The following is a 14,767-nucleotide window of genomic DNA, read 5'->3' as shown; positions in this document are numbered from 1 at the left end:
AACTATAGTGAAATATGTTTTTTAATTATTACTTAATATCACAATGGCAATAACTCATAACAATTTCATACAAAACCAAAAAAAAAACCATTTGTCGGGAGCCCGCTAGACGCGACCTTCCTCCTCTGCATCTTGGCGGCCACAGACGAACACTTGGCGTTCCCACCGGCTTGATACATTTTTTGGTGAAATAATATTAGCATTTAATTAATTTATGCTACTTAAAAAAAACTCCATGTTTTAATATTACGTGTAGATTTATTTTTTTAGAATGTCCAGTATTCTTCTCGGTGCCAAATTAAGGGATAAAGAGCATGTTGCAACTATTAGAAAAAGGATATTCCCTATTTATAGGGTTCCGGAGCCAAAAGAAAAACACCATACTTAGTTTACCATTTTTTTTTATTTTTATATAAAAAATTAACGTGGGAATTAACGCTTCAGGCTTATAAGTCTCTGGTTTCCATATATATATATATATATAATTATATATATTTAATGTATGTCGACAAAATAGTACAATAAAAAATTTAAGGTCAGTCCATAGACGTAAAGTGAGGGTGATTTTTTTTTTCTCATCGAAACCTATAGTACCTGGCATATCGTTGTTGATCTTTTAAAACATTTTGCTAAAGGATCCTATTTACGCAGGCTCTCTGTAGGTTCCTTGTAATGTTCATCAGGTCTTGACTGTAGGGATTTTTCATCATAGGCTCCAAAGAAGTGGAGCTTCTGATATGCCTTGGCTGGGATCAATCAGGACTCGCCAGTAGTGACTCTCAGACAGGCTTAGGGGAATACCCTTACAGCTATATATATTTATACCAATTAAAATATCATTATGCTCAGGCATATTATATTTTAATTGCTATAAATGCAGTTAGTGTTACTTGACATGATTGAATAAATATCATGATTTTTATTATAATCAAGTTAGTAATACTAACACTAGTTAGAAACACTGGCATTTTCTTGGACGCTTTGTCTTGTACTGCTTCTTATTGACACAAATCGATGGACGGCTCACCTGAAATAAGATTTGAGTGTAAACAAAAAAGGAATCATACTGTAATATATGAAAATTTTAAAAAAATATACTCACAAAATAAAATGTTATCTTCGGTATATCCGCATTTTTAATTTGATCTTATTTCGCGTTGATCCAAACATTATTGTCCAGCATAAAGCTGTTATCTGACTGCTCGCTCTCTGAGGAGCTCATGAGCATACTGAGAGCTATATCCATATGATCGCTTCTAGAGAAGTCGAGAGATTTTTTGATCTGCAAGAATAAAATAACAACATGTATGGATAAATGTGATTTATTAAAGGTCTGAAGTATTATATTTCCCACACGGTGAAAACTACCATCCTTATGCGGTCACAAGTACAATATTTCCCACAACTTTTAAAGGTCCGAAAATCACTGAAATACTACCGTAATCACTAAAATATAATTACGTGTATGTAATACAACTCAAAATCTATCGAATACAACTATTCAATAAAACTTACCGTATTTTTTCGCGACATGGTGATTTTTTTAAAAATATTCCGTACGTATTCAGCTTTATTTTGTTGACACCAACTGACGTTTCTGACTTTGACATGTGTCAAACATGACATGTTTGCGTTTCGTTTCCCGATTTTATTTTGGGCACAGACAAATCAATATAGTTTTATATTTGACACTAAGAGGGATATAGCTACCGTCAGAGCGATAACAGCATCGCAAAATATGAGTGGGAAATATACTCCTTATGCCCAATAAGGGTGAAGTTAGCATAAAATGCATGTGTAATTAAATAACAATGAAGTAAGTACCATCAATTTCTGTGAATTTTATTAGTCATTATCAAATATCTGACAACCAAATTTTTCTCAGCCGTGTATTAAAATAACTATAATTACAAAATAAAAATATTACTTGTCGAAAACACTGATTTATTTCGTAAAATATTAATTTATTTTGAAACAAAGCCCTTTTATAATCTTTCAATAGCAAATAATAATATAATACGAGGTTTTCAAAAAATACTAGCGCACGTCAGCGATCACACAGTAAAACTTGAGTAAGTAAACGATAGAATGAAATTTCTTAGCGTTGTTGCGGCCGTTAATGAATGGCATCCTTGTCTATTTACGAACGCATTTTACAAGAATGAGCAAGCCAAAAATAGTTCTATCAGTTATTATCACAGATATGATAATGAAGTCCGTGGTTATTATTTATATTTAAAATCGACGACGGGACGGGAGACGGTCGCTTGCCACTCAAGGGTTTTTGACAGGGTGCCGGGACACGGTCGCTTGCCACTCAACGAAATGCCGGGACCACGGCGGCAAGCGCTGGCAAGCTCACGCAAGCCTATATAGCCAAACGGGCCGTTTACACGCTTGTGCTTGTGAGAGCTTGCCGAAGCTTGGCAAGGGTGTAAATGTAGCATTAAGTCCACAAACTATAAAGAGAACAGTAGGGCTTTATAAGCGTCAGAGGCACGGTAAGATACTAAGTTTGAATTTTGCACTTCGTAGTATGGGGCCAGATTATCTTTTTATTCCTTAGTACTTTCCGTTTTTACGCCGTTAACCATTCATCATTTAGTAGAATCTTGTCACACATTATTTTGCTTGGCCCTAGCTTGGCCAAGCTTGGTCAAACTAAAATGAAATAAAAAAACTTCGTTGCAGCTCCCGTTCCAGGTTTCAGTCCCAAACGAAACCGTGTGTCGAACAAACCAAACTGTCAAAGAAACTTCAAAACTCCAACGGACTTCGGTGTGATGTGTATGTATTCATTGTTGAGCTATTATTTCGTTAGTTCTTTTATTCCTTTAAATAATTATTTCAAAATGTCACAACAGCAAACCAAAAATAGTATTACTCTACGTGGTTCTGCTCAAATTATCTGCGAATACCTAAGTAAGTTAAAACCTATCATTATTCTAATCGTAAAGTGAACTATTGCAAGTTTAGTTGTTTTTGTAGTTGTATTATGATTTTTTTACCATTTCAGAATACGCGATCAACTCAGTTCTGTTCCAAAGAGGTTTATATCCCCCTGAAACGTTCAAGGCAGAGCAGCAATATGGAATAACACTGCTCATTTCAGAAGATGCTCAAATAAAGAGCTTTCTGACCAATCTCCTTACACAGAGCGAAGGTATACTTCTTTGGATATATGCATACCGAATTTCCACGTGTCGAGCTTAAGCACAGACCAATTCAGCGTTTATGAGCTATATTAAGCCAAATAGTACAAGTGGAACTGGAGGTGTGAGCCTATGTCCAACAGTGGACGTCCTACAGCTGATATGATGATGAAATACAAGTCTGGCCAGTCTGCTTTTTTTTTTCGAGGCTTAAGTGCACCTGTGTGGCTATGCCAGCCTCATTGAAAGACTCAATGGCCACATTGATCAAAACTTCTATTGAGATGTCCAGATTATCTGGTCTGTTTTGTTGGGCTTTTAGTTAATTGGGTGAACCTGTCCGCTGCCACCATAACACCAACATAACAATTTAAGTTATGTTTAAACAATTAACAATAATTACAGATTTTGCTTTGTAGTGTCCCAAACTTTTAAGCTTTTCTATATTGGAGCTTGGCAACATGTAAATAAAAAACATTACTTCCAGCACATAATTTTATTTTGGTGGCCTTTTTGAAATCTTAGATTTTAACTTTTAAATACATATGTAATTGAGATCCTATGGTTCAACAAATTGAATCATGGCCCAGGGTGGAACAGTTTAATAATCAATTTCACTATGATTTCCTGCACAAAAGTATGAGTTATGATTCAATTTGTTCGCCTGTACAAATTACGTAACTGCACAATTTATCAGTGTGCATTATTGACATAATATCCCAGTGTATACAGATGTAAATGAACTGCACCCCATTAGTGCCTCATTTAACAATTCTCTTCTAAAATAAACGTACCACTTTCCTCCTTCCAGAGTGGATAGTCAAGAAAAAAGTCAGCAAACTGTCTCTCATAATCCTCAACGTGGCAAACAAAGAAGTCCTTGAGTGTTGGGACTTCAACGTTCAGTACGAAGATGGAGACGCCGCATTGTCAAAGGAAAAGAATGAAACAGTGAGCAGTAAAGAATTAAAAAAGATACAGCAGGAAATAAGAGATGTTATGTTACAAGTAGCTGCTACGATATCTTACTTACCGTTCCTTGACTGTCGATGTTCATTTGATGTACTAGTACATGCCAAAACGGATTGCGATGTGCCAGAAAAGTGGGCGGAGGCTGAACCAGTAGCTATACAGAATGCACAGAATGTTCAGTTCAAAGCGTTCTCCACTGGTCTCAACAAAGTAGAAACTGTAGTTAGTTATAAGTTGATTGATTAGATTGGTTTAAGTTTAGTTTTAGGCAGCTGTGTCATTCAGTCTGTGTTGTAATTGAAATGACACTTGATTTTAAGTGCAGCATGTATGTTTTGTGTATGAAATGTAAATTTTTGATGTATCAAGTACAGGTTGATTCACGTGAGCTAGCACAAATGGATTGAATGAGTGAATGAAATTAACTATGTGTTACTTGTTTGAATACACTTCACACAAATATGAAAATGTCTGGACATCAGTCATTTACATAAATGTCTAAGTGACATTCATCATCATCCCAGCCTATATACGTCCCACTGCTGGGCACAGGCCTCCTCTCAGAACAAGAGGGCTTGGGCCATAGTTCCCACGCGGGCCCAGTGTGGACATTACTTTCGTTGAATTTATTTGAGCCAGTTCTTGTGAATCAATCTGTAGTTTAGTTAGTGATTACAGACGTCCCATAGAGAATATGTCTAGACATGTGCAGTATTTTAAGTGAAAATTTAATTGTTTTCATACATTAAGTAATAATCATTAGCATATTCAGTGCTGGGAACATGATAGTTAGGTTGTCTATAGGCAGTTTTCGCTACAAAGCGTAAAAACGCTACTATATGTAATGGCGAATGTGGCAACCAATGACCACCCACATAAATTTCGCATAAATAACATTTATCAACTGTCAATTAATTGAGTATGTAATTTCGAAAACCGTTTGTTCATTTATTTATTTATATGGTAATCCAAGAATCCAACCTTTTTATGTAGAATGTTATTTAAACAACGATTTATGTAATATCTTTGTACGATGTGAAATTTAAATATTACATAACTGTACCTAGTGTAAAAATTTATAACAAGTTCGCTTTTAGTCACTTTTTTGCTTGCAACTCTATATTGTTATTATAATTTGTAAATGTGAGTTGGTGAGTGTATATCTATACTAATATTATAAAGATGTTATTTTAATTTTTTTGTTAGCTGCAGTAGTGTCCCTTTACTGGAATATGAATATCTTTGTAAATTATTTTACAAAAACATTTATAATTATTGTGTTTTTAACTACCTCATCTACCTGTGCTTAGTATGATTGTATGAAGGTTGGATGAGCACAGCTGCCTTATGTTAAGCACAAGTGTAGTATAGTATAATTAACAAAACCTAAATTGAATGATTGTCTATCTGAGTATCACAAAATTATTAAGTACAGGTTGATTCAAAAGCGAAATCATTCTTATTTGATATTATTTAATACCTTTCTTAAGAAATATTAAGATAAAATTGTGATTGTTACATGCCAGGGATGTAGTGACTTTTCGAGTTTTATATAGTTTTTGATAGCAGTGGCGTGTAGTCAGCGGCGGCCTTAACCATTGCGAGGCTCCGGGCGGCATGTCTTTGCGAGGCCCTTTGTCCTTCGTGAAAAGTATGTGATGCGAAAACATGTTAAAAAATCTATATTTTTAAAATTTGCTTGGGTTGTTGCTCGAGGCCCCTGCAAGAGCGAGGCCCCATGCGATTGCTCTGTTCGCCACCCCCTAAGGCCGCCGCGTGTAGTGTACATTTTCTTTAGGCAACCCGAAGACTGAATGACTTCGGATAAGTACGACAGAAGTTTGCACTCAACCTTTACCTTTTGCCATCACTTACGTCACGTTGAAAAATAGGCATTCCGGTGATAATCGAGTTGTAAGGCACGCTACTGGAGGGTAGTAACATGGCGATCTGCGGTTAATTCTATTGTTACACAGTTGAATGCATGTTGTCTCCATCAAAATACCTTTGTACTGATCAGGTAGTTCTATGAGCGTTTCAGCAAATATTATAAATGCGAAAGTGTGTTTGTGTTTTTGGCATAGATATAGTTTGTGGGCCAAAGAGTGACATAGGCCCCGGGCAGAAGCTAGTTATTATATAAATATTGAAGAAACAGCCGACCATTGGGGCAGAAAAGTTCTCTGCGACCGCGAATCTGCAAGCGCGGTATAGGTCGTCCCACGAGATAAAGCTAAAAGCCGCGGGTTCACGGTGGATGCAGGCCGCTTCCAGAAGAGGCTATTTACGGTCTATGGTCTATTAATTTCTTGAACAGTGCCCTTAGTGTAAGTTTTCGGTTACAAAATACGTCTCGATCGCGTTCGCGTTAAAATCTCATTTTATGGAACACGAACAGCGCCTCTAGCGGAACGTTTGCGATGTTCGTGTTTCCATACAAATTGAGATTTTACGCGAACGCGATCGAGACGTATTTTGTAACCGAAAACTTTCGAGTGTATAGCTACTTTTGGTGCTGACTGTACTATCTAATTAAACCAATGGCTTTTCAACATACCGCACGTAAATTTACATTTTCTAGAAAGCTGAAGAAAAATCACTATCATAATCAACAATTTTAGATTTAATAGTGTTTCTAATTGGCTATTAGGTTTTATAAATCTAACTCTTTTTGGAGTAGAACATCATTTTATGGTATGGTTTTTATTTTGTACATAACTTCAGTCAACTTATTTTACTTTTATAGCTTTTACATTTTGTACTATTTCCACTTTTATTTAATAGCCAATGTCAAGACCTTTTGTTATGTAATTTTGAATCTTATTTCATAAGGTATACAGCTTGTTTCACACGATTGGCTTTTAAATGTTAGTGAAAAATTATACATAGTATTTTAATTCGTAAGTAACATTAAAATAAATATGTACTTAGTTAAAACATATTTATTTATTTTAATTTTCCTATTTTGCTTGCCGTTAGGTTATATCAGATATTTTCAAAAAACATTCTGAAATTGGGCTCATAGTGGTTTAAAAGAAAAGAAATATTAGATTGATAACCAAGGGTGGAAAGTGACCCATTTCACCTGAGATATTCCAATAGGTCGAGGGAATGGGGTAATTTCTAATTATCCAACCTCCAACGGTACCTTTTCGACCTGGCCACTTGCCTCGGCCGAGTATAAAAAAAAATCGAGTTGGTCACGACCAAGGAGTTTATATGCCTACAAAACTGGAGGTTGAACGCGTTGAAGTTTGACCTTTATTACTATTTATATATTCCATCTCTTTCTTAACCTAACTAAAGAAAGAGATGGTATATGTTCGTGTTGTAATAAAGATCAAATTCCTTGTTTTAAACGGATGTTCGGCGTTCAACCTCCAGTGTTGTATATAAGCTCCTTGGTCACGACGTGCATCTAGATGGTCATGCCGAAACGTGTAAAAAAATACTTTCCACCCTAGAGATGAAACGCAATTTTCCACCCGGCTATCTACCCATGAAAATTAAACTTTCCGAACAGGAGAGATGAAAACACTTTTGTACTTTAATAATTCATTTATTATATAACAAACTAAGCACTTACAAAATAGCAATTTAAAGTTACAATAAATAACATCTATTCAGCAAATAATACTGTACAAAAATTGTTAATACAACTTAACATTTCATCGGGCAGTATCGGAACGCATCAAAAGATGGCGCTAAGCTCAAGCGTTGAGCCAACTTACCTGGAAATGATTCTAGATGGCGTACGCAGCCAAAAAGTTTATCAATATTGTGCCCTATTCATTAATTAGAATACCTAGAATTGATGTTAAATTGGTTTGTTTAAGCCTAGCTTAGTCTTTACATCGTGCCACATCCTCTCCAATGCTACAAAGTCATGCGGCATTCGCTACATTGCAAAAGCAGCTGTGATAAGTTCAGTACATAGCACTTTCTATGATTTTTAACCTAGATATTTAAAGTAAGTATACTGTGAATTTTTATGTTGCACGATTTTAAATGTTTATTTCTTTCGCCATGAGGTATAGATTAGTTCTGATTTATTCGAGTATAATAATTATAAATAACCCTGCTGTCAAAATCGCGAGCCTTGCTTTGATGGTAAGGGTAAAACATAAAATAATATTCACCCACGCTCTTAGAATTGTCGAATCTGAACAATTCTGTTATAATGACGATGTCAGAATAACAGAACATTCGAGTATTAACTAGTTAAAATATTATAAGTTCACTGGTGAACTGAGATTCAGTAATTTTTTTAAATATATTACTAAGTAGATGTCGCTACTAATTTGGCCACTCAACTGATCAGTCCGGACGATATTTTGTCACTTTTGTCATGGAATATTCTCAGTAGTAACTTTTTGAAGCTTCGAGGTCAAAATTATTACTTGCCCAAGATCGGAGAATTCTGAAAAAAATGCCACTCGCTCGTTACGTATACATATGTATAAATATACATATTTCGAGACTCATATTTATTTTTAATTTACCTACTGAAATTTAATCAAAACGCTTTTTAAAAACTGCGGCTTAATGGAAGCGGGTGAATCTAAGACCGATTAAACGGTTTTAAGAGAAACTATGAATGCTGCATCAGAACAGCTAACAGAAGCTGATGCGTTTATTGCCCTTCTATCTTGTTGGTTCTTTAAAAAAATGTGGCTCTATCCATTGGAGGACAATTTTGCCAGTGTCTAGTAGTTTTTTTGTACGGTAAAAAATTCTAGAAAACGAAATATGAGAGGTAACGGTGGATGAACGATGACAGCGCGAAATCGGAGCCCCTTCTATCTTGCTACCACCGGTTTATCTAGTGCAGGCGTTTTCAACCTTTTGGTTTTAACAGCAGACTTTTAGTTCATCAAAGTTTCACCACGGCACGCCAGTAAAAAATAGCCAGGTACCATCAGCCAAATAAGTGGTCTATCAATTTTTAAACAAGTACCTATCAAATGAATATGTCGCTAGAGTCGAACTTTCAAGTTGACAGACACGTCTATTGGCATTATTGTTTTATGATGTGCAAACGATTATCAACTTTAGGGTGGTAGACCACATATTTGGCTGATGGTACCTAAAGGGTTCCATACAGTATACCCATAATATGTATAACAAAACGGACATCGGAGGCTTATTAATAGGGTGTCGTTGACACCTTTTGTATGAATCCCATACACTTCGCGGCGATCGCGGCACACCTAAAAATATACGCGGCACACCGATTGAAAACCTTTGAACTGGTGTGCTTGTCACTGGGTCCCTCCTGAATTAAAAGGCGTTAATGCTAGCCGTCTGTTACAGAAAAGTCTTATAACTTTACAAGGACCAAGACACTGGCTGTATCTATAAAAGTTCGTTGGCAATCACTATACCATTATAATATCATCGAAAACCTTTTAAACCTTTCTGAATTTATCGAAAATACAAAACCCGTAACCCCCCCCCCCGTAAAAGTAACAAATTTGGAGTTGAAATAAAAAATACAAAAAGACTCCAAAAAACCAACCATACTTTCTGAATTTTCCCAACGTGATTAAAAAACCTTTATGTATGTCCTTTTTTATTGCATGTGAAAAAGAAACGCATTACGAAGCGGTTAGTATGTCTAGCTTTCCTGGAATGCTGTCTTGACAATATACAATCCTTTTCGTAGTAGGGGCTGGCTGATGCATGGTATACTATATTGGATAACTTATCAATATTGTGATGAACTGTTACATGTTCAAAGCTGAAGAAAGGACTAGTTGCGAGTTAGGAAGTGGCTTTCATAACATTAGTCCACTATGATTGTCTTGCTCTCCTTTGTAATAGAAGTTAGGTGCGCCATCTATCGTTAGAATCTGGAAATACCTATGGTTACGATTGTTTAACACTAGATGGCGCTTATCGTTGAGTTTAATTTTAAATATTGGCGTCCTTCTTTTAAAATGCTAATGAATCTGGTAAACGTGGCGTTTCGCTGTGAAGAATTCTTCATAAGTATCCCGTATAGTATTCAAATCAGTTTCAGTCGTTTCGTTGTGTGGCCCATTCACCTCCACACCGGTTCGTTCATGCCTGAAGAAAAAAAAAGATTGAGTGTCGTTTGTTTTTAGGCACATGCGACATATTAATTTGATTTTATACCTTGTTATCTCACAACAAATAAAAAGTTTATTACTGAGAAGAGAGAGATCGCAGCCCCGTTAATACATGCTTTATTAGTACTGCATAAAGCATTGATTAGTTTAAAGTATACACTACATTATTATATTGTTCAACACAACTTAGATCGCTTCTCAACTTATTAGTTTAGAAATAGATGTTTCAGTGAACTGTGGGTATTTTAAATGTTGATGTAAATAAAGGCCGTTTGTCCATCGCTGCTGCCAAAAGTTAGAGATAAATGACGATGCCAAACGAAGTACCGCTATTAGGGTATGTAGGGCCATAGGTATGGGTTTTCAGTGGCAAGGTGGGCATATTAAATTAACTTGTTTTACTTATTTAATTTACATTTAGGTATATACGTAGGTATCAGATTTCTCGGAAGCGGTGGACTAACTGCTTTATTAATTTTATTTGACGGATAAATGTGATTCCGTCTCCGTCTATTCGAACAAAACAAACAGAGACGGCATCACATTTAATTTAATCAATCAACAGGAAAACTAATTGAAACTAATTGTATTTTTTTGTAATTTATATCTAAGTAGTGTCATACTTCATATTAAATGTAACTTTAACCTTTGTTAAATTCAACTTAACTGTCAAATTATAAAAAAACAATCTGTAAGTATTTTATATAAAAAATGGCGACACATTTAAAAGTGGCTCCACTTATAAAAAAAAAAACAAATAAAAAAATATGTAGACATAAATAAGTTGGATTTTCACTAGGTGTGTAGGTACTAGATTATTTTAAGGTATCAAGTTACATTTATATACTTGTACAAAAATGAGTGCGGGTGTTATATCAGTGCAAAAAAAACTTAATTTAGAATACATACCATTTATTGTTTTTCGAATTGTGCTCTCAGTCTATTTTAGGTCAAATACTTGCAACATTTTTTGATTAGGGGGCTAAAATAACATAGATAGTATGATACTGTGTGCCCACATAAAAAATGATACAGGTAAAGGAAAACTTAAAAGAAAAACAAAATATCTCCTCTCTGTTAATTCCAACACTCATTCTTTTATTGTGATTTTGTTTGACCAATTACATAGACTTAACCGAATAGAACGCATCTTTATATTTGTTGTGAGACAATACTTGGGTGAAAGGTGATGTGAAGTCACAAAAACCCAAACTGTCAAATGACTTTGTCTATGATTTATTTCTCACGTTTATTTTTTTAATGTGACCTCACTTAACCTTCGGCTTAATGCCCAAAAATCCTCAATCGCATAAAAATAAATAGTCCCTTTCTACTTTAATTACACATAAATAATGAACTTAATAATTAATAGAAGTACTTTATACAAAATGAAATATCAAACAATAACAAAACTATGTAAGTTCGGTCCCATATTATAATAGCGTTGAATGATTGCTTGAAATAGAGTAGAAAAAAAACCATCATAAACTCGACTATCATTCAAATTAGCAGTAAGTACTCATAAAATCATACATAATTAATAAAATTAAGTTAGGTCTACCTAGCTAGTTAAACTGCGTTTTGACTAGGTGGATTGAAATAGGACCAATAATTTGTAACGGAATATTTTCAGACCTTTATTTATTAATTTTAGAGAATCCCTTTACTTGCTATGCGAACTAAGTTATATTAAGTTTTAATAATAATAGTAACTATATTCATTTTATTTTTAAGAATACAATCCTTTAAATTTGCTTAAAATTATGCAAAAGATGCAGTTTCAATTAAATTGTTCACACATAAAGCCACAAAGTATACCTAATGTTCTTCAAGGCTCTTATCGGTCAGTATAAAATTCGAGCAAAAAAAAATTGTCTATAGATTATTATAGTTATAAAATTAGAACAACTGACTGACAATCGCAAAGTTACGATTGCAATATTCGCATAGCAAATAAAGTTAGTATTTTGGTTATATTTTTTAAGTAAACCCTTATCCTATTAGATATGTACACAATTTGAAAGTCTCAGAAAATTACAGACTATCAAACCTTAATTGTTAATATTTAAAAAAAATACAAATAGTAATAACTATGTGTACATAATAATGTAAAATATTTACAACATCAGTGAATTAGGATATAATTTTGAACAAAGGATAAAAATGAACAAAAAATCGTGACCTATGTTTAGTTAAATCTACACGTATAAGCGTCTAATTATTCATAAACTGCATTAAGAGTTTGTAAAAACTTAATATAACAATCTCACCGGGCCAGCCGTTCGCTAATTTAAAATATTTTAAAGCTAAAATATGAAAATAACAGCTAAATGCGGTAATTGGGCATACAACCCAAACAGGAACATCATGTTTTCTCCACAATAATGAGAGAATCAAGAGTTTCCCGAGTATTTCACCAGGTAGAAGCTAAAATTAGATGTTTACGATTTAAATAACCACGCTAACAGCTGGCCCTTATACTTACAGCATTCAAAATGTAGGTATGTTATATTTTTAGCCATTCTCTTTCATTTCAAATGCTTTCGAAGTCACAATCAATCATTAGCAAAATGATTTACCAAAAGCGCGTCTCATTAAAATTTAATATCCTATTACATATTTACTTTTATAAGTAATATTCGAAATTAGAAAAATATCTACAAAAGTGCATTAGTGAACTCAAATGAGAAAATAATGTGCGTAAATCTATAAAAAATAAACTAACCATAGACGAATCGTGATTCGATTGTCAAACACTAATTTACAGTCCAACATTCGAATGCATCGAACGTAGGTACCTAACGTCTCGAGCAATTATAATAAAAACTGGAACAAGGTGGGTTATACCACAAAATTGAAAAATACTGAAGGTCCACTCAATGCTCGATCTCCTAAGTCTTTTAGCATATCGCATAAGTATTTGTCACAACACACGTCTCAAACACGTTCGTGTAAAAGTGTCAAAACAATGACAACAGTATGTTGCCAATAGCCCCCGCTAGAGGCGCTGCCAATTTGGCGGTTTGGTAATTCAGACGTTTATTCGAACGTCTTTGAAACTTTTCGTTATGTCAAAACCTTACACTGTAGACTCGCAACTTAATAGAAAGACCACTTCAGTACTAACTCGAAGCATGAAATTTAAGCGCTCTTACAGATGTGATATGTAAGCGAAATTACATGCCGAGTACCTAATAGTTGGTAATATTAGCGAAATAGGTCTCAAAGAGCGGAAACGCATTTTCTACATTGCTATTTGCAAGTGTATTGCAATGTCTCGCGGGCCGCTTATTAAAACTTTTTAGACTTTTTAGATGCATTCTTAACGAGAAGTGATTGGTTTTCAAACCCCTTTAGCCATTTTTTACTGTATAAATGCTTTACTGAATAAAATTTTTCTGACGCTCGCCATCGCGATCAAAATGACAGACTTTGCATACAAAAACTGTCTGATGATTACAATCGGAGCGTCAGAAACGTTAAGCACTACGGCCTCAGGTAGTAGAAGTTCTAGAAAGCGGCTAGCAGATCAAGAGTTCCTCTGCCGTGACCTAGTTCAGATTGTATTGTGGTGTCGCGCCGTAACGCCAGCTAACAGTAGTAGGACGTGGAAAGCCCCAGTTTGCAACTAAAGGAATGATACATACTGCTGCTATTCGAAATATCCTTGTTCTCGCAGCGTTGGCCGTTGAAGCCCTCCGGACATCTGGAAAGGAATGTTCAAAACATAAATGAGGCAGTCGGTGGTACAACACTGAGACTACGCTAGCTGGCGCGGTTGACACTGAGCGGGTGGGTGTCTATTGAAAAGTTAAGCAGCGCTATCTGTACGAGTCATGTGCGACGGATTTTACCTGTAGGGCTACTACGAAACTCGAAACTCGAAGTTCGTGTCGTGCGGTCCCTCTTACACTTATACTATGTACTACGAGAGCGAGAGGGACAGTAGTTCGAGTTTCGAGTTTCGTAGTGGCCCTGCTGCACCCGCGCCCGTAGGCGTGCGCCCACTCCGTGCACCCACGCCATCTATCTAAGCTTGCTCTACCATAGATTATTTTGGTTTGCTGTAAAATGTAAGCCTTAAAAAAACATCGAGGCTTACTAAGAGCGAAATAGTATACACACAAGATATGATATTTTCGAAACTTAGTAGAGAAGATTATTTACTTACTTGCAAGCTTGCTCTTGCACAAGCTCGAAGTAAAGGCAAGTGCCTCCGTTGAGACAGTAAGAAGACGGGTCTGGCATCGGGCACGGAGCGCCCAATGTTGCTGAAAATTAAAAAAAGGGTACTATTAAAACACGTTATTCAAAACCCCATATTCGTAAATGTAATTTCGCACATAAATTTCGAAAAAGTCGGTGGTTGCGAACCCCGGTTTGAACCACGACCCTGTGCTTGAGAGCCATAGTCAAACCACTTGGCCACCACGGCTGTTTTTTTTTTTTTTTTTTTTTTTAATTAGGGGCAAACAGGCAGGCGGATCGCCCTGGTAAGCGATTACCGTCGCCCATGGACACCTGCAACACCAGAAGAGTCACAAGTGCGTT

General features: G+C 35.5%; 2 protein-coding genes and 1 long non-coding RNA gene across 3 annotated transcripts; 1 reads left to right on the top strand and 2 right to left on the bottom strand.

Moving 5' to 3' along the window:
- Nucleotides 1-798: 798 nt before the first annotated feature.
- On the bottom strand, nt 799-1,666 carry LOC141432407 (uncharacterized). Its single transcript, XR_012451832.1, has 3 exons — nt 1,516-1,666; nt 1,103-1,282; nt 799-1,027 (listed from the first exon to the last, which is right to left on the bottom strand). It is a non-coding gene; the product is annotated as an uncharacterized lncRNA (long non-coding RNA).
- Nucleotides 1,667-2,764: 1,098 nt separating this feature from the next.
- LOC141432406 (mitotic spindle assembly checkpoint protein MAD2A-like) lies at nt 2,765-6,488 on the top strand. The gene is made up of 3 exons (XM_074093947.1): nt 2,765-2,922; nt 3,017-3,163; nt 3,964-6,488. Exons 1-3 carry the CDS (start codon nt 2,784-2,786, stop codon nt 4,368-4,370), a joined length of 693 nt encoding a protein of 230 aa, XP_073950048.1. The 5' UTR covers nt 2,765-2,783; the 3' UTR covers nt 4,371-6,488.
- Nucleotides 6,489-13,244: 6,756 nt separating this feature from the next.
- Nucleotides 13,245-14,481, bottom strand: LOC141432404 (toxin Bcs III 15.09-like). Its single transcript, XM_074093946.1, has 2 exons — nt 14,388-14,481; nt 13,245-13,922 (listed from the first exon to the last, which is right to left on the bottom strand). Exons 1-2 carry the CDS (start codon nt 14,462-14,464, stop codon nt 13,808-13,810), a joined length of 192 nt encoding a protein of 63 aa, XP_073950047.1. The 5' UTR covers nt 14,465-14,481; the 3' UTR covers nt 13,245-13,807.
- Between the last annotated feature and the right edge of the window lie 286 nt (nt 14,482-14,767).

The sequence above is a fragment of the Choristoneura fumiferana genome, chromosome 11 (genome assembly GCF_025370935.1).
Source record: "Choristoneura fumiferana chromosome 11, NRCan_CFum_1, whole genome shotgun sequence".
NCBI lineage: Eukaryota > Metazoa > Arthropoda > Insecta > Lepidoptera > Tortricidae > Choristoneura > Choristoneura fumiferana.
The sequence above is the reverse complement of the archived record's forward strand: the minus strand, read 5'-3'. Positions and strand labels throughout refer to the sequence as shown.